Here is a 27,372-nt window from a genome sequence, read left to right on the forward strand (position 1 = left end):
TAAGGGATTCAACATAATTTTCAGCTTCCATTTTTTTAAAAATGTGACATTACAGCTACCTGTAAATTTCAAGAAACTTTATTACCTGATTAAGAACCTACTTCAGCCTCCTGCCAAGAATGAATAAAGTATCTTATGCATACACACTGCTTATAAATCATGAATGTTAATTATTTTTACACAGAAGTACATATAGGATAATGCTGCATAGAAAGCTAACTGTTCCCTGTACTCGTGTTGAAGCCTAGAACATTGAGACTTACTTGTACAGCTTAGCAAAAGACATAAAGGTTTAAAATACAAATGTTTCTTCAGATCAGCTTGACAACATATTGGCTAATGAGACAGTATTTACCACTGTGAATAGCAGTTGAAAATAATTACATGCAGTTAAAAGAAAAAGTTTACACAAAGATGCATGTTCAAAACAGCCATCAATGTTTAACATTTGAGTAGTGAGCTATGACCTTTCATGATGATTTTGAACAGTAACTGCCTCCATTAGCCATAAGGTTTGTTTCTTTATTTTAGTAGATGGCCTAGATTGTAAATATTAGAGGATCTAAAATAAATCAACACATTATCCTAAGGATACAAAATGTAAGAGCTATTTGTGGTTGGAAACCTTTGACAGATAGTTTGGATGAAGCAGATGATTGCCCGCCTCTCGTATCTGGCCTCCATTGCTATGCCTGCAGGCAGTTTAGTGTTATAGTTGTATATTGATGTCAGGGTTACTACTGAGTGGCTAGCAATGACAGATGTCTATAATTACAGGCAATGCTTCCAGTATTTCAGAAGGGCCAGCCTATGTTGAACAATTATCTTATTTCTGGCTTGCCAAAGAGTGTTGTTCAAATTGCTAGTATTAGCTATGGGGACTGTAACACCTCTCCTAATGCCTTGGGATAAATGTGCAAAAGGCAGTCAGATATACAACTTAAATACAAAATCTTTTTAAAACAAGTAATACTGATAAGATTCAAATACTTAGGGCTTGATGCTGAAAGGTGCTCAGCACCTGCAGCTACTATTGAGGTCAATGGGAATTGCACATGTTGAACACTTCTTATAAATAGACCATTATCATTTAAATGATTAGTTTAGTTTATTATTTACATGTATCCGACAAAATCTTAATGCATATCAGAGTTCTGAGTGTGCCATTGATCTAGATAAAGTTAAGCACTTACAGTAGAATTTAATTTACCATCTTTTTATAGCTATAACTGCAAGTAGGAATATAACCCCTAAGATCACTAGTTTTGTCTAAATGTAGCTCTTTCCTTTTGCGGTTTTCTGACTGAAGTGAAATTTGCTCTCATGTCCATATAATATTGGTTAAACTCAATCATTAAAGGGTATCAACGCAGTATTTAGGTTTCCCATTAAATACATGACTGCATATGGAGCTTTAATCTCTGATATAATGCTGATCACCTCCTGGAAACTGCTGCCACAGAGTGGGACACTGAAAACCTACAAATTTAGGCAAGAAGGATAGAAGGGCATGGTTCTGAAATTAATAGAGCTTTTGATGAGAACCACTAGTATTTGATCAAATGTGCATCAAAATGCACATATTTAAACAGATGGAGGATGGAAGTCAGAGAGAATGAGAGAATGCAATTTAAAAAACCCCACCATGGATAGTGACTAAGTAAATATACAAAGTATTATTTACAATTTAAATATATTTAAGTGGTTTACTTAATAGGGATGGATTTAACCACGTGCTTAGAGTTAAACATGTGCTTAAGTGCTAGGTTAAATGAAGGCCTAATAGATCAATTAAAATGTCTAGCAGAAATAAAAGGGAACAAAAATTTAAATTATCTTCAATTACGTGAATGTTTGAAGGGCCATGGATACATCTTGTATATTGATCATCCAAAATGCCTTTAAACTAGTGACTGCTGGCATCTTCAGTTAGATCAAGTGTAACCCTTTTAATGCTTAAGAATTCAATATTTTGCTTCTATATTGAACGTCCAACTTCTTTTTATGATTATAAATCCAATATAAAGACAGAATGGAATTTTCTTTGTAGGCTTTTTACACTGGCTTCTTACTCTCTAATGTCACAATACATCATAATTTTTTTCGAAACAACTAGTAGATTCAGAAATGTCAATTTGCATAAATAAGCCTAATTTTCTGTTTCAGAGTGACCTCTTGCTCAGCTCCGCTTCTTACTTTTCAAGCTCTCAAACTGTGAGGGTGGCCAAATCGGATTTTTTCCTCTCTATAATAAATAAAAATGAAAACTTTGTCCAAAGAATATTATGCCTATATTTGGGCTGCACCCATAACCACAGGGCTGGACCAGCAACAGTCCCAATAGTTTTGTACTAAGAGCATTAGAAATGCAAATCACTCTCCAAAGAAACTCCTTATTCTCCTCAATGTGCCTTCAAGGTGGGCAGATACCTTCAAGATGGAAGGCAGGGGGACAATAGAGACCTTGGGAAGAGATTGGAAATATCAAAGGCAGGATGAGGAAAATTAGTGGATTTCACTCCCCACTTCAGAGAAATTTGATTAAATAAAAAGCAATTTCCATTAAAACGATTCTCTCTCAAGTGGGAAGTGCAGAGATGGACTTCAGATGGACAGGTGGGGAATTTGCAATCCTGGCACCATAGTTTCCTGTGAATCCTGTTCCTCCAAGTAAGCTAATGGGAGTGGGACAAGAATAACCCATGATGGTAGCGTTAAGTGCTGATATCATTAGAAGCTGTGCAGATGAGCACATCATTTCTATGATGATAAAACATTCCCCCAGTGTTGTGGGGAGAGAGCACCCTTGATGCTGGCATTGAGTCAAAGGGATGTTCATACATATGTATAGTATGCTCATGCTTCTTCCTCTGGTGCTACAGCTGAGTTGCAATCACATTATTCTGATTATTATAGTCACTGACTACTATTTTAAAATGGCATTTTATAGAATGCCTATGCCAAGCAAAGGATATCCCTCTACACTATTTTTATTAAACTTGATATACATCTCGTATATAAATGTATCATACTATTCATGTCATCGGTACCCTTCCTCCTCTGCTAGTTGCGGGGGCGGAGGCAGGTGGCAACAAATGGGAGAATGGTGTTTTGATGCCCACTACAGGGTCAACTCGTCCCTGGTTCTCATAGATTCTGGTTGAAAGTTCATAAATACCTATTTTACTTTCCGACCCCCACAGTATCTGTATTTTACAGATGCTCCCCGGCTTACGCAAGTGTTCCGTTCTGGAACTCTGTGCGTAACTCACATTTCCGACTTATGCAAAATTTATCTCCAACCATTATGCAAAAAAAACGAAAACAAAAAACCCTCCTATTTCTATCTTACGAAACTTTTTTCATAAGTGCGGATTTGCATAAAACAGGTTTGCGTAATCCGGGGAGGATCTGTATTCCTAAGTTAGGGAGCTAAACATGCAGCTAAAGAGGAAATGGCTCACCTCGCTACTCAGCATATTCTGTTGGCCTGGTTCAGTTCGGAGCTGGGGATCTTGAGATCTCACTTTTTAAGACAAGTCCCTGTCCATGTTGTAACTGTTCAGGAATACAGGCATTCTTGGTGGCATAGTTCGGGGCCTGCACAGTGTTCTCCTCTTTGTGCTCAGATACAGGTAAATGAGTTTGGAAAGCTTGAATTATTATCTCAGTCCCTTCTCCTTACTGTCCTGGATGACAGTTAGCCTGATAGTCAATTCCTTGACCTATTAAGTAGGGACGTTAGCAGCTGTGTGCTGTATGTTTGTCTCTATGTATTGGGTTCTTTTTCTCTTAGCTTTTTAGGCCAACTATTTAAACCTGGGAGCTCATACTTTCAAAGTCATTGAGAGGGGATTTGGAAGTTCAGTTCCTGTTGATTTTACTGGGAATTGGGCATACAAATCCCTTAAGTAACTTTGGAAATCTCATTCTGGGTGCCTAAACAAAGACACCTAAATCTATATTTAGGCACATGTATTTTTCAGATTTTTAGAAGCCTCTAAAGATCAAGCTATTTATTTAGGTGCCTAACTTAAGCACTCAGCTCCTGACCTGTGATGCACTGGTAGGGTATGTAGGGACTGGGGCTGGCTCCACTAGCTTCTTCACAATAAGTGCAAAATTCCAAACTAAGGGCTAGGTAGTGACCAGTATATGGCCCAGCATATGCACCAAACACCAAGGAGATGTAGTCAGTCCCTCAAGGCCCCCAAACAGATATACTGTTCTATGCAGCATACACTTGAGGAAGGCTCATACTGCTCCTTTTTGGAAAAATAGTAAGGAGTATTCCAGAGTAATTCCACACCCCACCCACCCACCTCTTCTGCATTAACATCATGGTTCAAGGCTCAGCCTGCAGCTGTTACCACTTGGCTCCTGCCCAGCTGGCTTAGAAGTAGTAAAGGCCTAGTTTTTCCCTCAGTATCTGATGACAAAATACTTTAATGTTGTGTTCTACATTAGTACTTGTTCTCTGTAGCAAGGCCTGGAGAGTATCAGGAAATTATAACATCTTAAGCATTTATTGTGTGCCTAAGGGTAATAACTTTACTGTAGTTTTCTGAAGATTCATTATCCAGAATCTTAATTCATTATAACATCTTTTATGAAACATATAGAATCAACATTTTCTTGTATTTTCTTATTTGCACAGTGTGTGAGATTCATTGCTCTGTTTTAATTTGTTTCATGTGGTGCATTTGAGTACATTCCATACAGTGCCGTTATTGAATTTCTGTGACTGTCATTATATAGCCATACAACCTTTAGGAACTCATATTCTGAGTTTCCCAGTTCTGTAATCTGTTTCACATTTAAGGATTGACATAATTAGCTTCTTTAGAGTTATAATGATAGTTCCAAAAAACAAAGCTAAACATATCTAGGGCCAAAAGATTACATGAGCATAGAGCAATAAAACTTTAATTTTTACAATGCTTGCTATATTATATCTCTATATTTTCTTAAACTATAATTAAGTTCAAGCAAGTTGCTTCATGAAATTTTGTCTCTACCCATGTATTTATATATCTCTCCCTCTTTTTCTCCCTTCCTGTTTTGTAGTGTAGCAAATAAACTTCAAATTAGTTGGGGGGGAAAGAATAGCATTATGTTATTTGAGTAGCTGATGAATTAGATGAATTTTGGATCACAGAATATGCTCTTACTTGTTCACAAGCTCAGCTGTTGTCTACTGTAAACCTCTAAGTACTATTGAGTTAGTGTTAATGGTACAGATGAAGAAGGTATATGTTTTGACATTGGTTCACAACATCCTCATCCTATACATGCTCCTTTCCTTCTGACAATATTATTCATTTACTACCCAATTTACTGTGCTGGTCACATGCCTTCCTTTCACTATCATGCCAGTTTCTCTGTTGCTTGATTACTGTGTTATCCATCACACGTTTACTGTGTGAAATCATAGAAACAAAGATCCTAGCCAGTGCTTCCTTTATACAGTCTTCAGTATGCGTGGCAATGAAGGAGTCTCTATCAGTGTAGGGTGAAGTTACCACCTGTCCATATTTTCATCCCATGAGCTCAGCTTGCAGAATGGTTAAGTCCAGAATTAAATTGGGAACCTCAAAATTTGGTGGTGTTTCATTTTCTTATTGTGAAGTTCAGTTGCATTGTGGTGATGTTACAACATGACCACACAGCTCTATAACCTGCATGTGAAGTTGCGATATTGGGGCCGGGCTGGGCTGAGAAAAGAGTATTGAAAATTCTAAAGATGGCAGAAAATTAATTATACCTTTGGCAGTTTCCTTCCAAATTATGGTTAATCCTTCCACTAATGTAAGGGTTATAAAAGGGCTGGAATGCACCAGTATTGGTGCGATATTGCTGCCTAGGGTAATTTAGGATGCAGGTATTTCATGCAAGTATGTCACCATGCAATTCTTCTGTGGCTCAACCCAACTGAGTACATATATGGCACCTGTATTTAACTCAATGAGAGGAACCAAAAGAACCTCATTCAATTTTAAATTGGAAGTTTAAAATGAGGGCACTTCAGGGGGGACCATGCCACATCACCCTAAGGCCCAACTGGCAATATTACCCTCTGGCCCTTAAATACATTCCATACTCTTCTGCTAAAATTTTGTAACTCATTGTATGTCCAAACATAACAACTGACTAATGACTACCTTCAGGAGTCCGAAAAAATGGTACTTACCAATGTTTGCATTCTGTTACTATGGAGGCCAAAACTATGGAGTTGCTCAATGCAAAAGCATATTTCATTTTGGGTAACAATGTCACTATGTATGTTTAAAATTTTGTAGTTTCAGAACAAACCTTAAATCCAAATAAGACTGTGTAGTTGACTAATGTCTCCTATACTGTATAAGGATATTGCCACTTGCCTCTGGAAATGGCAAATCTTAATATTTGGCTGAGAAGGAAAAGATTTCTGGGTTACAGAAGGAAAGCTAACCTAAAATGTAACGTTTCAGAGTAACAGCCGTGTTAGTCTGTATTCGCAAAAAGAAAAGGAGTACTTGTGGCACCTTAGAGACTAACCAACTTTCCACAGTATGCATCTGATGAAGTGAGCTGTAGCTCACGAAAGCTTATGCTCAAATAAATTGGTTAGTCTCTAAGGTGCCACAAGTACTCCTTTTCTTTTTGCTAAAATGTAACATAACTCCACTATTACGTTCTCCGCACCATAGGTAGAGAAGGAATTGCATGAGTGTGAGAAATGTTGGAACACAAAACCAGCATGCAGTGTTGGAACCAGCAAACCCTGGTTTTGTTTAGATTTTCGTGTGTGTGTGTAGGGAGAGAGAGAGTATGAAATAAGTGGTACTGTCAGTGACATCTATGATTAAGGTTGTCTAACACTTTTTTATATCTGTATTATCGGGTGTTTATTGAAGATGGGTTTAACCACTTGATTATCTACTTGCAAATTTGCTAAAGATTTATGTCATCTTACAAAATGTGTAGTAGTCTTTAAAACAGGCACTGTATTCATACACTGCCTTAAAATGACCCTGTCACATGTGAAAACAAATCACATTGTTGCTGTTAATGAGCTTTTCAATTTACTATTCAGTGGATCAGATAAGTAGATTTAAGAGGTAATGATCCTGTTTAGCACTCCAGCTTGGCTGTCAGATCCTAGTAGTTGAAGAAAATCCTCAGGGACAAAAGCGTTGACACAGTTCTTGATGGGATAATGGGAATCAAAGCTAATGGATGATAAAAGGAGTAGTAAGAGTTACAAGGATAATTGTGGATTAAAGCACTGCTCTTTGTCAACATTGACTGCTGTTCCAGTATTTTATTTGGTAAACTCTGATGTGGTGAGAGCCTCCTCTGACAACAGAACACAATGCTAATATAGCAGGTGAGCACTTGTGCTCGCATTTCCTATCACAGGAAGGAAAACATCTGAATATCAGTATATGTTAGTAAGGAATGCAAACCTTTCTGGTGAAAAGATTTGATGTGAAAAAAGTAGAAAACAAATACAGAGGTTAAACTTTTGCACACACAAAAATTGGATAGTATAACTTGTTTCAATGGCATAGTATTTACAGTTCAAGTACCAGACTGTGTTTTGAATATTAAATATGTATGTATTGTAAATGATAGTTCTTTAAATATTTAACATTACTTTTTTCAAGGTATATGAAGGGATTGTACTGTCTATAATAAAGAATTTTAGTATTCCAATTGTCTAGTTCACCAAAGATTTTGTCACTATATGATAGTCCTATCAAAAGTTGACATTTTTACATATACGGGAAATAAATATATCCTTGCTGGTATCTCCAGTTATTGCACAAATTGTATTTTGTCACGACTTTATTGTATTCCAATTTGAAATATGTAGGATATGAAAACATATCTACTTACTCCATCATAGAGTTAAATACTGGCATTTCCTAAGAGTGACTTAATGGGGTGGCATCACTAGCAGCGGTGGAAATGGGTATAAACAAGAATGATATCCTACCAGAAGTATTCAATATCTGTAATTCATTGCAATTTATAAGTGTGATAAGTAATGTTTCAGAATAAAATTGGCAGCTAGATGGCACCAGCCTTTCATCGTTGGGTGGCTTAAGTTACACGTGTTGTGACTTTGGTGATCTAATCCTAGATCTTAATACATACTTGCCCTGAGCACATAATATGGCAGAATTACATACAGTTGGTACTCCTTTCTTTGGTGGGATTTAGGGTTAAAATAGGAATACTTAAGGACTGAACTAAAATGCACTAGTTGGTAGAGTTGTGTTTGACCCAGGTCTTTAATGAAAAGCAGGGGTGCTGTAGCTCAAAATGAGGTGCACAGGCAGAACAACATGAAGAATTTTGCCAAGTGCCTGTTCCCTCTCTCTCAGATTCTAGTAGAGTTCTATCAAGTAATTACTTTCGTGGTCACTAAAAATGTCACCAAAGTTTGTAAAGAACTTGTAGTAATGCTAACTGTGAGACATAATGCTACTGTATCTGACTTGACCTGCTGATTGATAAGTCATAATAACAGATCCCTCTAAATGGCAGAATATAAGGAAAACTTGAGAGTTAATCAATGTCCTGGACCTGGAATGAAGGGTGATCGAAAATCACACAACTCAATGTCTTTACGTTACTTGCAAAAAGAAAAGGAGAACTTGTGGCACCTTAGAGACTAACCAATTTATTTGAGCATAAGCTTTCGTGAGCTACAGCTCACTTAAAGCTTATGCTCAAATAAATTGGTTAGTCTCTAAGGTGCCACAAGTTCTCCTTTTCTTTTTGCGAATACAGACTAACACGGCTGTTACTCTGAAACCTTTACGTTACTTGGAAGGAAAGTGAAAGCCCACAATTGGATACATGGGGAATGCCTAGTTCTACCTGATTACATCAGTGAAAATGCAACAACTTACCAAATGTAAGCTAAGGTGCAGGAGCAACATTTAAACCGATGCTGCTAAGGCTAGAGAGTGGTGGAAGGTATTGCTTTGCTGCACCCCATTGAGGCTGCTTATAAAGCGCCATTACCTCCAAGAGAGGAAGTGGTTTGCTCACTAAACCACAGAGTAAGTGCATGCTTATACTGAGTATTTACCATTTCTGTTTGGGAGGATATGGTTAAGCAGGGGTGAGTGAAAATCTGTGAGCCCCAAATTCCTGAATCATTACCTTGAAGGATATGAGTCCTCTATATATGTGATTTAGCCAGGGCCAGATGGATTGAGAGAATAACCCACATTCATGCTTGTACCCTTCAGCTGCATAAACAGAATGTGGAACGGTTAATATATTTTTGAAATAACATTTTTGATACTCATAAATGTCTATAATGTGTTACTGTTGAAATGTTTATTTTCAGGTGTATGCCCGAATGTCAGAAGTCTTAGGAATAACAGATGACAACCATGTTCTAGAAACATTTATGGCAAAAATGTGAGTTTGTGCTTGAGTTCTATTCTATACATTCTTTTGTTTTGTCTTTAATGTTTATCCATAATCAAAGTTTAAATTGTAAATACTCAGTTGAATTTTAATGAGAATAATTCTAGGTGTTTTCATAAATAGTTTTAAAAATTGAGACATGGGGTAAAAGTTTCAAAAGAGCCTAGGTGCCATTTTGGGCTCCTAAATGCTGCCTGTCAATGGGACTTAAGCTCCTAGGTGTCTAAAACGCTTTTGAAAATGGGATTGAGGAGCCTTGACCACTGAGACTCTTTTGAAAATATTGCCATTGGTCATTATGATCTTCAGTGTGGGTGCGTACACATGCTCCACACACATCTATCATTTTTCTCTGTGGCTTAGCCTGCTAGGCCACCGGGCTTTCCTCTCACTTGTGTACGGGGCAGTCCTCTCACTTGTACACTGGTAACAGCCAGGAAAGACAATCAGCCAAACTGAAGTAACTTCACTCTCTTTGGTGGCATCTCATCTTTATCTCCCCAGTTTGATACTCACCACATTACAGTACAGATGCTGGGAAGTGAGTGCTATGTCTTGCTTATAGTCACACTCCAGAATTTTCAAAAGAAAAGAGTTGGAAGCTCACTGAATGGAGCAAAATCCCTCCCCTAGGAAAATATAGATTCAGACAGGAATGAGACCATGGAAGACCAAGGTTTGTGAAGCAGCTAGGGAAGATTATAATCACCAGCCCTCTCTCTTGTGATACTTCCTTAATAAATTAATTCTACCTGCCATCACAATGTTGAAATAGATGTTTTTATTCTCCCTCTAAGAATACCTCTAAAAAAATTATCAGATATCTTCATGCCTGTTCTCAGGCACCCTCTGTGGTTTCCTGGGGCATACTTTTATTTTTCTCACATCCAGCAAACCCCAGCTTTTGCAAGTTCTACCCCGTCTTTCTGCCCATATCAAGACTCGATGGATTCCCTTCTGAGGCAGACAGGGTTGCCTCTGAAACTGAGGTTTAACCCCTGAAGCAAGCCAAAAGAGTTTCTCAGGGAGGAGTAGGAACATCTGCTCCAAAATGTGAAGGCCCCCAGGAAAACACAGATTCTAAAGGTCTCCCTGTGTTCCTGGGAATGGAAAAGGAAGAGGGCACCTTTCCTTTCTATCCCTCCCAAATTGGCTTCCTCTAAATCTGGTCTATTTAGACTTACAAATGGTTTTCAATAGGGCATTGTCATTGCTAGGAAAACACCATACTAGAACCATAAGATTAACTATAACCGGTTGATACAATACTAAATATAACAGTAATAAGTCAACAGGACCAGATGATATTCACCCAAAAGTTCTGTAGGAACTCAAATGTGAAATTGCAGAACTACTCACTGTAGTCTGTAACCTATCATTTAAATCAGCTTCTGTACCAAATGACTGGAGGATAGCTAATGTGACAACAATTTTTAAAAAGGACTCCAGAGGTGACCCCGGCAATTAAAGTCCAGTAAACCTGACTTCAGTACCGGGCAAATTGGCTGAAACTATAGTAAAGAACAAAATTGTCAGACACATAGATGAACATAATTTGTTGGGGAAGAGTCAAGATATTTTTTGTAAAGGGAAATCGTTCTTCACCAATCTACTAGAATTCTTTGAAGGAGTCAACAAGCATGTGGACAAGGGGGATCCAGTGGATATAGTGTACTTAGATTTTCAAAAAGCCTTTGACAGGGTCCCTCAGCAAAGGCTCTTAAGCAAAGTAAGCTGTCATGGGATAAGAGGGAAGGTCCTCTCATGGATTGGTAACTGGTTAAAAGATAGGAAACGAAGGGTAGGAGTAAATGGTCAGTTTTCAGAACGGAGAGAGGTAAATAGTGGTGTCCCCCAGGGATCTGTACTGTGCCCAGTCCTATTCAATATATTCATAAAGGATCTGGAAAATGGGATAAACAGTGAGGTGGCAAAATTTGCAGATGATACAAAATTGCTCGAAATAGTTAAGTCCCAGGCAGATTGCAAAGAACTACAAAAGGATCTCAAAAAACTGGGTGACTGAGTAACAAAATGGCAGATGAAATTCAGTGTTGATAAATGCAAAGTAATGCATATTTGAAAACATAATCTCAACTATAAAATGATGGGGTCTAAATTGGCTAATATCACTTAAGAAAGAGATCTTGGAGTCATTGTAGATAGTTCTCTGAACACATCTACTCAATGTGCAGCGGCAGTCAGAAAAGCGAACAGAATGTTGGGAATCATTAAGAAAGGGATAGATAATAAATCAGAAAATATCATATTGCCTCTATAAAAATCCATGGTACACCCACATCTTGAATACTGTGTGCAGATGTGGTCACCCCATCTCAAAAAAGATGTATTAGAATTGGAAAAGGTTCAGAAAAGGGCAACAAAAAAGATTAGGAGTATGGAACGACTGCCATATAAGGAGAGATTAATAAGACTGGGACTTTTCAGTTTGAAAAAGAGACGACTAATGGGGGGATATGATAGAGGTCTATACAATCATGACGGGTGTGGAGAAAATAAATGAGGAAGTGTTGTTTACTCCTTCTCATAATGCGAGAGCTGGGGGGTCACCAAATGAAATTAATAGACATCTGGTTAAAACAAACAAAAGGAAGTATTTTTTCACACAACGCACAGTCAACCAGTGGAACTCTTTGCCAGAAGATGTTGTGAAGGCCAAGACTATAACAAGGTTCAAAAAAGAATTAGATAAATTAATGAAGGATAGGTCCATCAACAGCTATTAGCCAGGATGGGCAAGGATGGCATCCCTAGTCTCTGTTTGCCAGAAGCTGGGAATGGGCGACAGGGGATGTATCTCTTCATAATTATCTGTTCAGCTCATTCCCTCTGGGGCACCTGGCATTGGCCACTGTTGGAAGACAGGTTACTGAGCTAGATGGACCTTTGGTCTGACCAGTATGGCCGTTCTTATGTTCTAACTTGTTCTTTTCTACAGTGACTACAAACATGTTTAACATTCTGTAAGTTAACATGACTTCTCCAGGTCGTTTTCTACCGTGACCTAATTTCCTAGTGAAGACAAGACCTAAATGGCTTCCTTTCACCAAGATAAAGTCTGCTGTTTTAGCTTGCTTTAAGAAAACTGTCCGACCCATCAAATCTAACGTTTCTCTAAAGAAACCCTATGAGCTAGGTCAATGGAATGGGAATGAACAGAAAAATACTTGTTCTGGGGCCTGCACAATTCTATACTACATATTATTTTTCTTTTGTGTCCAGATCAGCTGTCAGTCAGCTGACCGAGGTCCAAAAATCTCAGGATTTTTGTGTTTTCCAAACCCACTCTCTGCCCACATGTGCAGGGAGTGGGAGAGTATCAAATCTGATGAGCCAGCAGAGAGGAGTGTTGTGGGAAGTAGGGCCTTTCATCTGCTAACTATCCTGTGTGTCTTGAGGGCAAATCATAATAGTTCCCCTAATAAAAAAAAACCCAGAAACATGTCCACGTATTGTATCTTTTTCTCCTTTCCCCTTCTCTGTAAATAGGCTTGGCAGAATTCAGGGTGGTTTTTTTATCATTTTGATGGATAATATCAATGTTTGTTTAAGCATTTTTTAAAATGTTTGTTGATTTAAATTTTCACAATTGCATGAAATAATTTAAGCAGTAATTTTTTATTTTTAAATTTTCACAATTTGGGGAAATTTTGTGTAGGTCAGATAACGGTGGAGTCAAGACAATAATTATTTAATGACAGTAGATGTTGAGATTCAAAAAGTTAAAGCTTTATAACTGTTAACACAAATTGTCAACATCACATGTCAAAATATACAGAGTAATTATCCTTAAATCAAACTCTAATAAGTTCTCAAGCTGCATTTTTCTTACTTTGCCCATCTGTAAATTTCTATTATTTATGGAAATATTTTTGTCAGTTTGTGTGTATATGTGAAAACTACGTTTATTGGTATTTACCAATAAAAATTTAATCCTTCCAACCCTATTTATAAACTGTTTCTACCTTGACTTGATTATTTGTAATGTGATTGGGGCAGGGATCATGTTGAGTTCACTTATCTATATAGCACCTAGCATTCTTATGCGGGATCCAAGAATAAATAATAATAAATAAATAAAAATTGTTTCCAGGAGGTGAACAGAGCTGAGGTTTTGTTCTGTCCTGCCATGGTAAAAATACATTCTACCTGCTAGTGCATATTCCTGGGCAAATTTCTGCACACCTTCTCTAAGTACTACAGGCATCAGCTAATGCAGCAGTGTTTGGCTGAAGTGTGCTTAGAATGGCCCTCCCCAGAGAAGACCTTTTCTTAGGAAAACAAGTGAAAGAGGTCACTATGGGTATTTCATCATTCATTCCCCTTCCTCTGCCTCATTGGAGCACCTTTTAGCTTCTGAATGCTGTATTCCTACCCACCTAGTATATTTTAGGATACTGTATTAAGAACTCTGATCTGTTTTGAACAGAACAAGCCACAGGAAAACAAATTAGTTTTCCCCTTACCTGTGAACGTGTTTCCTGTGACTTGGTCAATCAGCACAGATACTACCCTTAATGGACACTTGTCCTGCAATTTCTGGAAGAAGCACTGGCTAGGGAATTAGGCAGTCTAACTTTCATTCTTTGAGCTCAAAATGGAGTAAAACTAGGAATCAGAGGAGGGTCCATTGTATCAAGTATAGATGCTTCAGTTTGATTGGCTGTCTTTCCTTCTGTTGCTACCAATGAGAGGAAAATTTTGTGTCTTGTGCCCTATGACCAAGTCACAGAAGATCAATTAACAGGTAAGAGGATAAGTTCTACATGCATTTAATTTTGTCATGTATGTCTTTGCATAACCAGTGTAAACTAAGCAGTAATGAAATCCTATGTATATGCTTAGCATTTTAATGCCATCTGGAACACTTCTGAAAAAGTTTAAAAAACAATCCTAGTTTTTGATGACATGTTCTGTATTTTTCTCATTTCTCCTCCTTCATGGTTTATTACATTTGTATGAAAATAGTATCTTTGTTTATGAATTTTTCATTGGTTGCACTGGAGATAATTTTGGTATCACAAAAGGAGTATTTATTTCTTAAAGTGGAGAATAAGCAGTAAATATTATTATCAAATGACAAATCTATTTTCTGTACACCTTTTTATGTCCCTAGCCATTAAAATAAACTGTCTACTTATCAACAATAGTGTGCTTAGTGTAAATCTGAACTAGAGTCCATAGTATACTGACACAGCATATAAAACATTATGGGACAGTCCTGACTGGCAATATTTCTGTTGCTTTATTCCTAGGCCTAATCTGAGCAGATTCTGACATCTGTGCCAGATAGTCTGCATGTTTTATACTATGGACACATGACTACACTGAGATTACCAGTCACTTTCCCTTGTGAGCCAAGTCAATATCTTAACCCAGGGGTGGGGAACCTATGGCCCACGGGCCTGATCCGGACCAACATCTTTATTTCATCCAGCCTGTGGAAAGTCTCCACACCATGGGCTGGAAACCCTGAGCCTTGGCTCCCCTCCACGGGATTGGAGCCGCGAGCTCTGGCTCGCCCCTCTGCTGGGGGAAGCTAGGGTTGCCAGGCCATTAAATATCCAGTTAGCTCCATGCAGCTCCTGTAGGTAGCCGACATGTCCCTGCAGCTTAGGCGCAGGGGCAGTCAGGGAAGCTCTGTGTGCTGCCCCAGCGCTGGCTCCGCAGCTCCCATTGGCCAGGAACCACAGCCAATGGGAACTGCAGGGGCGATGTCTGTGGGCGTGGGCAGCGTGCACTGCACAGAGCTGCCTGACCATCCCTGCGCCTAGGAGGCGAACATGTCAGCCACTTCTGGGAGTAGCATGGAGGCAGGGAGCCTGCCTTAGCCCAGCTGCACCGCCAACTGGGGGCCATCTGAAGTAAGCGCCACCCAGCCAGAGCCCGTACCCTGAACCTCCTGCCCCAGGTCAGAACCCCCTCCAGCACCCTATCTCCCTCGCACACCCTGCATCCCCACCTGCAACCCGAGCCCCAGCCCTGAGCCCCCTCCCACACCCAAACTCCCTCCCAGAGCCCTCACCCCACCCCCCTTCCACAACCCTGAGCCCGTTCCTGCACTCCAAACCCCTTGGACCCAGCCCGGAACCCCGTCCTGTACACCATATCCCTCATCCCAGAGCCCTCACCCCCTCCCGCACCCCAATCCCCTGCCCCAGCCCGGAGCTCACTACTGCACCCTTAACCCCTCATTTCTGGCTGCACCCCGGAGCCTGCCACCCCAGCTGGAGCCCTCACTCCCACTTGCACTCCAACCCCCTGCTCCAGCCCAGTGAAAGTGAATGAGGGTGGGGGAGAGCAAACGACTGAGGGAGGGGGGCTGGAGTAAGTAGGGGGTGGGGCCTTGGAGAAGGGGTATTCAGTTTTGTGCAATTAGAAAGTTGTTAACCTTAGAGGAAGCCCCGAGCCTCCACCCCAGCCCCATGGGTGCCAGCTCTCCCCCGCACCCCACCCCACTCTACCCCTGGCAGGGCTGTGCGTGGCCCGGGATTGATTTTTTCTGTGGGTCAATGGCCCTTGGTAGAAAAAAGGTTCCCCACCCCTGTCTTAACCCAAATCTGTAGATTAGAAAGCCATTAACTCTCTGCACAGGCTAGACCCATTGATCTCACCTTTTTTTCTATGTAAGGAAAATGTTAACACTCATGATAAATATTTTTTTTAGTACTGTGTTCTTCATAAATACCACTGTGATTGACATTAAAATGCCAGTGTTTCTGTGCATTTGCATGGTGGTATGTAAGGCATGACAGTTGCTGTTTTGTTAATGCACGGTGTTATCTGACATAGCACCCTTATTTGCTATTCAGAGGGATAATGCTTCCTCTTTAATGGCAAACACTGTCTTTCATATCAGAAAGTGAGAGAAATACATTTGTAATGTTGAAATAATACTTCACCGTTGCAATCTAACATTAGAACTATTGAATACCCTTGTGATCATGTTAACTACTTTTGCATCTAATCATGAAATAGTAGCAGTTTGTCTATAGTACTAGAGTTTTGAAAGTTGTTGTCAAGGTACTTAAAATATGTGACAAAAATATTCTGTACTTAAATGCTGTGGGAGGAACATAGGGAACACGAATATAATGGTTTGATATGCAATGGTCAAACAAGTGGTGATCCTTCATGACATTAATGAATTTTTGTATTCCACTAATTAGGGAACTTGTACCTCCTCTTGTAGTAGCTTGCTGGTTCTTATGACAAACTTAGTATCTGGTTGCCATGTGCAATGTTCCTTCAAGTCTGATGTGACCTTAGTTGTGACTGAAGTGAACCACATTTCTTTTATCTTGGTTTTTAACACATATTCTACTAAACTATCTTAGCTGCATCTGCTCTTAATATCAGCGTTGGGTCATCTTCATTCATATAGTCTTAAATGTCTCCTTTTGATTGTTGTAGCATGAACTTCATGATGCAGAATTGGTCAGCAATATCAATTGATGAATTCTTTAGTCACGTTCATGGTGAACAAGCTGTTTTACATGCATCTGATACCTGCCAGTTGCACTGCTGATATGAGCTAGCTATTGTTTGCCAAGTGATCTTAGCCATATTCAATTCATGTGTTAGAGGTTGTCTTGAGTAGCCATTCCTCAAAGAATTGAGGTATTTTCTGAGGTTGGTCACCACAATGAGGATGTCTAAATTCTGATAATCATTTCAGTTAATTCTATCAATTCATATGGCCAAATGTAGATCTTCCATTATCCTTCCATTGGAAGTAATTATCAACCTTCTTTTGAACTTCTGGACATCACTTTCTAAGGGACAGGTTTTTATACACCCATATGGCCAATCATGCAGTGAAAGTATCTATTATCAGCCATAATTGTATAGGTGTCCCATCAAGAATCTTGGATTTCACAAGGAAGCCCTTTTCGTTTCCACTGTCCTTGCTTAGCTTCACCAGTGCTCAAGAAAGTTGATCTTCATTTGAAAAACACTAAGACCCAGATTTTTAAATGTATTTGGGCAGTGCTGTGCTCAGCATTGCATTACCTAAGTCTCATTTTCAAGAGAGATTTAGACACTTAGGAGCCCAAATCCCAATGATATTTAGGCTTGTAGAGACTTAGGCTCCTAAATCTATTAGTCATTGCACTGCTGAGTGCAGCAACACCTAATTAACTTTAAAAATCTGGGCCCTAGTCTCAAAATAAGTTCTTCCAGCTTTATGCATCTTACATCACAGCTAAACTCATAGATTTATGTACTCTTGTGACACAACTATGTAAACTCAACTACTCTCAGCTTTTATTTAGTCAGACTTGGGCATATTCAGTTGTGATTGGTAACTGGTTCATGAAAAAAGGATTTGAGCTTGTCAAATTCTTCATTTCAAACATTAATTTGTTTAGCATATTGTTTGTGAACCCATCCTGATCTCTGCAAATATTATGATGTTTAAACTTGTGACATAGTTGTGGTAATTAATTAGTAGTCTTTGGGTTCACAAAATGTTCGTTCATATTATCTGGTATTTGTTTTACATGATTGGTTACCAGAGTCGCATAGTATTGTTTCTGCTCCCTGGTAGGATAACTGAAATGAGATGAGTGAATAACTAATCACAAACATCTCCTATGAATGTATGGATGAATCCAGTAATTATCTATCCAGGGTACATGTACACATATATATTTTTCCTAGGGTGCTTGTCTTCATACTATCTAAGCACCAAACATTCATGGAAAATTCAGGATTTGTGAACATGTTCCCAAATACCCAGCAATTTCCTGGATGCTTGTGAATAGCCAATATGACCACATGAATCGTAGCAAACTACAACTCAAAGATTTTATTTGTGAAGGTATTTTGTGTTTTTTTAACTATTTGCATTTACCGAGCTCTAATGAAGAGTATATATTCACTCCTTATCCATGTGCCACAGGGAGTTCTGAACTGTAAAAGATGATAACCTGCAAGAAATAATTAAAGCATGCGTATATAGAGCCCTGTTGCTAGCATATTGCCCATTTCCTCCTTGTTAACTGAAACACAAATAGCACACTATGGCTGAGATTTCCAAAGCCTTTTAGGTGATTTGAATGGGAATTGGGCATCCAATATTTGAAATTTTCAGCCTAAAATATTAAATTCTCTTTGAATTTCAAAAATCATATTGTGTAAAAGTGTCCAAAATAAACTTAATTGGTCACTAAGAATATCCCTATACTATGTGACTTGAGTTGTTCAGCTATTTTGAAATTTGGTTCATGTCATCCATAGTTAACCTTCTTCAACGTTTTGAATGTTTGTTTATCATTCATATCCACATAAAAATAAATGTCACAACATGCATGTATAGCCTTTCAAGATCATAATTTTATTTGCACATCATCTCCATTTTTGTAATACTTATACAGGTTTCCACCCTCCTCCTCTTCATTTAAGGTAGCAAACAATAATACAAGGCTTGTAGTTTTATAACAGGGATGTATGCAATGATAACTTGAGGAGGCAACCACCACCCTGTGACCCAAGTAGACTAGCAACCCTCTTCCTGCTCACACCTATGCCTCAGTTCTTCAGTCTCCCCTTTCCAACATTCACTGTACACTTTGGTTTTTCCCATCCTCATTCTTTTCCTGATTCTTCATAATTGTCCCATATGCTCCTTTCTCTAGAGTTCCCATCCCATTCCCAATGAAGTAGTAACCTCCAGAGGTATCTTATTCATTCCAATACTGCCACCAAGTTTACTATAGTTCTTTTTTCTGCAGTCATCATGCAGTCAGCACTATGGACAGCTCTAATAGCAGGGTGGGTTTAAAGTTCTCGGTTCACGTATTAAGAAGACGTGGTGAGCATCATCAAGGGAAAGAAAGGCAGTAGAAAATTGTTGAATAGTTCAGAAAGGTTGAGTGGAAAGATACTTTTACAACCATCGTTACCCCTCTTCATTAATAGATACCCCTAATTATACAAACTTTGACAATAAGTGTTCACTTGTCAGAATAGTTTTAATTAAGATGTTTGTATGTTTACCTATGTTTATGAAATATATGGTAACTTATTTTTGCTTAGGATTCAAGGTAAGAGAAGGAGAAGGGGGGCGGCGATTATTCAAGTTTTTTTAAATACGGAGCCTAAAAATAATAATAAGGCAAATAGTTTCAAAGATACTACATTAAGAAAAGCATAATCTTTGATATGATGATCCAACCACAAAATGTTATTTCTTTGTTGCCACGTCATGTATATTTGCTTTTAAAAATGTGATCTCTGTTAGTCTGTTATGTTAGTTTCTGTCGACTCTGATTGGCAATCCTGTTAAATGTAATTGTTTCCGTCATGCATTTGAAGTTTCCTGCTCAGTTGCTTTAACGCTCTTTGACTTAGTATCTTTATCAGTTAGTCACTTAAGAGACAGAGAAAGGACACCAGCACTTGGACTCAAATGCTTGACTTCTTGAAGAGCTTGAATTTCTCTCCTATGTTGTTCTTTGGCTTCTCTCCCTCAAATATTGGAAAATCATAAAATTGGTTTGGTGTTCTGTACACTTAGTTATATTTCTGTTCAGATTTTACAGATTTTTCCTATGAGCTGTTATGGCATAAATGTAATTTAATATATTACATATTAATATTGTCCATCGTTCCTGTTGCGTGGTGTCGATAGACCAAAAACAGAAATGGAAATTGTCGGGACGATGCACTGACCAATATGTTGCCAACCTTTTGCATCATTCGTACTTTTCGTCATACAAATGCAGCAGCATACTGAGCAAAAAGAATAGGCCAAAGTGGGAGGAAACATAAGAAGAAAAGGAAAAGTCAAACACGAGTGAGACAGCTTTTTTTAAATGGTCTGTTTTGATTCTTCTCTCTTTAAACATTCAAGCTTTGAATGCTGAAGTTTAGAATAGATTTCTGTTTTTTTTTTGTTTTTTTTTGAGAATTGCCTTTTATGATTTTGGTTTTGATATCAGATATGGATAATCCAAATTGATTTTTATTGCTTTCTACAGTATATATCTGTTAGGGTTTAGTATAGCAGAAACATTTTGAGAACTCCCTACAATAGGGATAAACTGTAAATTTTGGACTTGCTAGGACTTGCTAGGATGGGCTGTTTCTTTAAGGCAATATGAGCCATTGTTTTTGTTCATAGTGGTTTTTATTAAATGAGTTAATGCTTATTTTGTGCATTTAAGATGAGAAGCTTTGTTTTTTGCAGTGTTAGCAAATAATTATGGGCAAATAATTGTTTGGCGCTTGTCCAAAACTACATGCATGCACAAAAAACCACACACACACACCCCCCTATGAGAAAATACTTCACTTTTATCCTGCATAGTAGTGTGTGTGTGTGTGTGTGTGTGTGTGTGTGTGTGTGTGTGTGTACACCCAAAAGACAAAGTGGAGCAAAACTATGCTAATTTAAGGCACTTAACTTCTCTACTTCAGGTTCCCCATCCCCAAAATTTAAGTAACACCACCTACTTATGCACCTTGCATTGCAAACAATAAGGGTATACAATGGGTACTGAGATGTCATTGAATTTGAAACAGATACATTTCAGAAGGGCTCTGATGTTTTCTGTAAATTAATCCAGCATTAGAGTATCTACTGTATATTTTCTCAGACAACACACTCTTTCTCAGCACTTTGTTCTTTCCAAGAGGTTTACAAATATTAAGAGGTAAATTTATGTTTCTTACAAGCCAGAACTGAGGAGCCATCTTAAGTGATAGCATCTGGAGGTACATGACCTGGTGTGCTGGGACAATGGGGAGCTAAGGGCTTTACGAAGTATCTCTACTAAGGGCATCCACCCAAGGACAGCCATAATTTGGCCTAAGAGGTATTGGTTAATACTTTGATATTGGGCTTGTTTTCAGGTACTGAAAGAGAACATCTAAACCCTTTTGTGTTGTATTGTTTTCAAATCCAATGTTAGATCTATACCAATATATACTCTCATTAGGGTGTTTTGGATTTTTTAACAATACTGCTTAGGAGAGATGGCTGGACCAAGTTTAAGGTGCTAGCTTTAGGAGGCCCAGGTTCAATTCCCTTTTCCACTACAAATTTCCTTGCTGACCTTTGGCATGTTGCTTAGACTCTCTTTGCCTCAGTTCCCCATGTGGAAAATGGGGATAATGGTATTTCCCTACCACAGTTATGAAGTGCTCAGATACTACATTATCAGGGCCATATAAATATATAAGATGGATAAGGAGAAGGTTGTGTTTGGGATGATATATTTTACCATGAAAAATGGTGGCAGAGCAACTGATAGGGAAGTGGTTAAAATAGGTTATTTAACGCTAAATTCGTTGTAGGGTCATAAAATGTTGAAATTACTGGTTCAAGAATAAAAAGTATTGAATTAACTTATTTTTTGTAATGTTTCCAATCTCGTGAACATAAAAAGAACAGTATCTACCAGAAGAATGTATTTGTACAATAGTACCCTTGCATTTTGTGTTTGTGTGTGTACTTACTCACTCCCTTCTCACAAAGAGGGAAACATTATTTATTATAAACTCTCTCTCCTTTTTTATTATTATTATTCTAGTGTTACAAACCTTAAATGCTGGGGAAGATGCGAGCCTGTGATTTCAAGAACTCTTCAGTTTCTAAATGATCTTTCTGTTGGATATCCTTTTTATTGTACATAGGGGGTCCTATACAATGAAAATAATTTAGTAAAAATTAATATTTTCAAGCCATTTTCCATTTTATAGGAAATTGTTTTAACACCAGTGAGAATATTAATATTAAAATATGAGTTTGGTTTGGCCTTTTTATATGCATAGCACATTTTAAGTTATTTTGTGTTTCCCTATTCTGATTGTCAACACAAGATTATCCATGTGACTAGTTCATTAACATCATTAGTCTTATTCATGACATCCTCCAGAGGACAAGAATGTCATTGACTCTAAAGAGAGCAAGGTTGGACCCATTTTGGCTCTGATTCAACTAAGGTACTTAAACCCATGCCTGACTTTAAGTACGTGAGTAATCCCAATAGAATCCATGTGACTACTTACATCCATAAAGTCAGGCATGGGCTTAAATACCTTGTAGAACCAGGGCCTTCATTGTTTGTATTTGCAACACCATGATCTTGAATTTTTGTTAACAGTTCAGCTGAGTCCCGGGTTAGATTTTGCTTTGACACAAACTTTTTGAGACTGCTACTTAATTCATACATCATAAAAGAGGGTGTGATATGTTTACTTTTTGAAATTCCGACAAGTCAGACAAGAAGACCAATTTTCAAAGAAAATTAGCATGTAGTAATTTTTGACATATCAAGATGTTGAAGTGGATACAGGCAATAGAAAACAAAAATGTTCAGAACTGATAGAAATGTTCAGTAAGGGAAGTCCTTCGATATTTTAAAAATAAAAACTGCTTTTCTTTCAGTTTCAGGTGAAGAGATTAATGTTATAGATAGTCAGAAAGGAAAGGAGGCTGGAAAGTGCAGCCTTGAATCATTTTATTTTCTCCTTAGAATTCTAGTCATCACAGCAGAATGTTAATATATTTCATTGTATTAAATGCTGCTTATTGTTTTGCAGATTGAATAAGTGCATTTCATTTAGCTAAAATTATGCAGTGTATGTTTTCTCACACTTACTACAAGTATCATTAATCAGCCAACATGGGAGATGTTAAATATATGTATATCTACTGTTAACACCACTAGATATAATGGGGCACAGGTGAAATCTAAACATCACTAAGGTATTTAACAAAAACAAAAAGGGGATTGATTATTGCATTGCATGAATAAGAATGTACAAGAGTTAATGGGTTAGCTTTCCCACTACTGTGTCTGGTTGTATTCAATACAGTAAGTTAACCAAGAAGTTTAAAATATTGCACCTAATTCAAAATACGTACTTGATTTGTTGCTCGTTTATGTATGTAAGCTGAAATAGTCACCATTATATTACTGTTAACAGCAATGAGACGGTTATATGTTTGTTATTACATGACTAAGAATTTAGAAGGCAGCTCTGCTTCCTCACCACCACCACCATAGGAACTGGGGTCAGGCACATAGCATTTGATGTGCAGGAGTGTATTTGAGACCTCCCTCACCATCCCAGCCCTAAAAAATGGAGAACAATCTGCAATTCTTAACACAACAAATGCTTGTTTTAAGGCTGCAAGGTGACCAAGGAATATGTTGATGGTTTAACAGTTTTCAGATAGTACTTTGAGTAAAGTAGATGAGTTTGCAGTATGTGATTTGGATACAATATTACAATGAGCTGGGAGCTTAAACAGGGGTATATACTTAAGTGTCCTGAAGAGCAGATTTGTAAGGAGACAGTTTTCCTTGAGGTAATTTATTACGTGTTGCTAAGATCCCTGATAAAAGCAGAGCTTTAAAGCTGTGTGATATGAAAGTATCCAGAAGTAGTGATACCTTTTCAAATATACTGCTATGTAAATGAGACTTCAAAATAAAACGCATTTTAAAATCAATAAGAAGGAAGATGAACTAAAGCCATAAACATCAAAATATATTTAAGCAAACATTCTAAGAACAGTAGCTTCTCTGGTTTAGATGGGCGGGGTAGGACAGATAGCTTTAATGCTGGTTCACTTCACTGTGATGTGTGTGTATTAGTTAAGTTTAGAATTGTGTTCCTTGGCAAACCATAAAAGATTTCAAAAGTATTAGACACCCACTTTTGTGCTGGAATTTAATATGCAACTTTTTATTGGAAAATAATCGTCCTTGTCTGGCAAAATCCACCATGCAATATTTCTGTTAGTAGGCATAATGCAATAAAGACAGGGAGGGCTATTTATCACTACAAATTTTGGGGATTTCAGGATTCTTTTTATTATTTTAATATATTTCTTTGGTATTAAATCAGAAAAATGATAAATTACACCTGTCGAGGCTGTTTTTCCTTTTTGCTGGAAAATGATGTACAACCCAATTTCACTGGTCATTTTGGCTTTTAAAGATATGTATTTTTTTTTCCTATAAAAAACTTCACCAATAGGTTTTTTTTAAATAATAATGCTGAAGTACTTTTTATTTCTAAATCTATGAAGTGGTTTATAAGTACTTCCTGGCATTGCAAACTTTGGCCTTTTCACACTGTTTTGTTTTTTGTTTGTTTGTTTGTTTGTTTGTTTGCTTTAAATAATGATTTTAAAGGACTTTGGAAGAAACATTATATTTTAAGAGACCAGATCCAGTGGCTCCACTTTTCAGCATATGATATAGAGTACATCTAGATTGGGTTGAAAGGTTAATAACACATAATTTCAGTTCTTGGCCAATATTTGTCATTCATGTGCATATAATTTTCTTATTAGAAAATTAATCTCTACATGTCCAGGCAGTCTCTAAATGTTCATAGAAATTTGGTACTTATCTTTTTATTATGCATAAAAGTCATTATTTCTAAAGATTCTCTTAGTTAAAAAGAAAAATCTTAATGCTAATAAGCACTCTACGTAACATAAAAAAGGAAAAAAACGACATTTTTCAAACAACAAAAGGCAACAATGATTTGTATTGGTGTCATGTTTTACATTATTTTAACAATGATTCCAGGTTTGCATATTCAGAAATATATTAGCCCAATTTGATTTTAAAGCTCAGTTATTTGAATTATAAATCATTATGTCCCTTCTAGCTGATCATTCATGAAATATCTTTGAATTCATTTACATAATGGAATACATTAGTGGTTCCTTTATGTCAGTGCCGTCGTAGTGCTCCCTCATGCATGTTTAGTTCTTCCTAATAATTAACTTTATTATCATACATTTTCCATAACAAAATAATTATAATTGTGTTATTTTGTAAAGCAACTGGCTGCAAAATACTCAGTCTGTCAAAAAGTCTGCTTTATCCACATTTATTTTTAAAGATCTCTGTGATAAGCAGGAGAAATATAGCTTTGCATTGTGAAAATAGATAACTCTTAACTAAGTACTGCAGGTTAACAAAAATAAATACGCTAAATATTTCCTTAAAATCAGGTTAGCAGGTTTGCCAAAAGCAGCTATATTCCCCATCCACAGCCTTTTAAGGAATTGGATAATAACTTTAAAAAATAGTTTGATCAGTTTGAAGTTAAAATTAATCATTCCTACAAAAACCTTACATCATAAGAACATTGGTTTCAGAGTAGCAGCCGTGTTAGTCTGTATACGCAAAAAGAAAAGGAGTACTTGTGGCACCTTAGAGACTAACCAATATATTTGAGCATAAGCTTTCGTGAGCTACAGCTCACTTCATCGGATGCATTCAGTGGAAACATCCGATGAAGTGAGCTGTAGCTCACGAAAGCTTATGCTCAGATAGATTGGTTAGTCTCTAAGGTGCCACAAGTACTCCTTTTCTTTTTGCATAAAAACATTAAGGTTGCAAATTGAAGCACTCAAGTCAGGAAATAACAATGTGCAATCTCAACTGCCCACTTGTGTGTTTGTGTTACAACAGACTTGAAATATATTATCTCATGCTATTTTTGTCCACAGGGTCCCTACCTCATTCAGTGCAGGGGATGACCAGTGCTCAATTAATGAGACAGCTGTTCAGTATTTCTTTTTATCTTCAAGGTACAGTGTGTGGTCCCATATTTCATTGACTGCACACCATCCAAACGCCATATTACAGACACTCAGAGTCATTCAGAGTACACAGAACAACTGTAGGGAATGGAGAAATGTTCTGGAAAAAGATCCTGTGGGGGAAAAATTGCATGTGATCATGCAGCTGAAGACTGTATCATAATACACATGCACTGAGCTGGGGAAAGGGTTAAAGTTATGCAATCAACCTTAACTTGTCACTTCCTGACTTTTGAGTGCTTCTTTAATTTAGTTTTGCAACTTTAACTTTTGTTTAGTGTAGTTTTTAAAAGGGATTTCCTACATTTAAAAAAAATGAAGAAAAAGAAATCCCACTATGTAGGATAAACTTGGGGCCAGATTCTCAGCATCAAAGCAGGTGGAAGACTGTCCTAAATGGGCAGCAATGGATTCCCTTAATGGTGGAATTCTCAAGGGATTAGCACCAACACGGGATGTTTTTGAGGCAGAGTATATTTGCCAGGCCACAGCTCAACCCTTAGAGAGCCATCTGCTCCCCCCTGCTCTGATGTACACTGAGCATCTGGCCTCTTGTGTTTTATTAACATCCTTTACATATTTGCTAAACATCATACTTTTTAAACGTCATACTTCTGACTTCGTGCTCAGCATTTAAACCTGTGTTTTGGTGCAAGAAATAGAATACTGGGTAAAGGCCTGAGCAGTCTTAATATTAACTGTGGGTTTTAGTCATGGTTGGAAATTCAGGATGGAAAGAACACCCATAGTGTTAGGCAGTGTAAGTAATAGCACACTACTGAGCATTGCTATGACATAACTTCACAATATAGTTGTATGCTGTGGCACCAGGCTGAACACTTAAGATCCCATATGTTATGTACTTTCTATCAGGTTGGGATACCCAATGACAGACATGGCAGTTCAAACACAGTTTTGTCTTACATTGTAATGTGGACCAAACCACCTCACTGAACCAAGATACAGCTCTGAAGAAGTCAGAAGCTATAGTATGATTCCTGAACCTTATTCAGAGCCATAGGTATTGTAGGACAGACCATGTTTTAACTTTGAAGACTGAAATGTTACAGGTGAGTCCCTTGTTATGTTAGAAATTAGCATAGATCGGACCTAAGTTCCCAGAAAACTGAAAGTGCTGTTATTGCAAACAAACATGTTCCTGTGAGGGTGACATTGAGGTTAGAAATTTGTAGAATTGACTTAAAGTGACCAAAAAAAGCACTACACGAAGCAATTCCGAGCTGTGAGGTTGTGGTCTTGTAAGTAAGATTCCTTCCTCAATCCTGCATGTTTTCTAAAAGTTTAAGTAACTAGTAAAACATTGCAGGTATCTGTAT

General features: G+C 37.7%; 1 protein-coding gene across 6 annotated transcripts in view; it reads left to right on the forward strand.

Moving 5' to 3' along the window:
- Nucleotides 1–27,372, forward strand: part of RANBP17 (RAN binding protein 17) — a 258,274-nt gene that overhangs the window by 134,666 nt on the left and 96,236 nt on the right. For 4 of the 6 annotated variants that reach the window (XM_037906717.2, XM_043553023.1, XM_043553021.1 and 1 more), the window contains exons 15-16: nucleotides 9,350–9,423; nucleotides 21,993–22,073. The exons of the other annotated variants lie outside the window; for them this stretch is intronic. In XM_037906717.2, the coding sequence (XP_037762645.1) occupies nucleotides 9,350–9,423; nucleotides 21,993–22,073 (155 nt within the window). The remainder of the gene's footprint in view (nucleotides 1–9,349; nucleotides 9,424–21,992; nucleotides 22,074–27,372) is intronic. 6 annotated transcript variants of the gene reach the window in all.

The sequence above is a fragment of the Chelonia mydas genome, chromosome 8 (assembly GCF_015237465.2).
Source record: "Chelonia mydas isolate rCheMyd1 chromosome 8, rCheMyd1.pri.v2, whole genome shotgun sequence".
NCBI classification, from domain to species: domain Eukaryota; kingdom Metazoa; phylum Chordata; order Testudines; family Cheloniidae; genus Chelonia; species Chelonia mydas.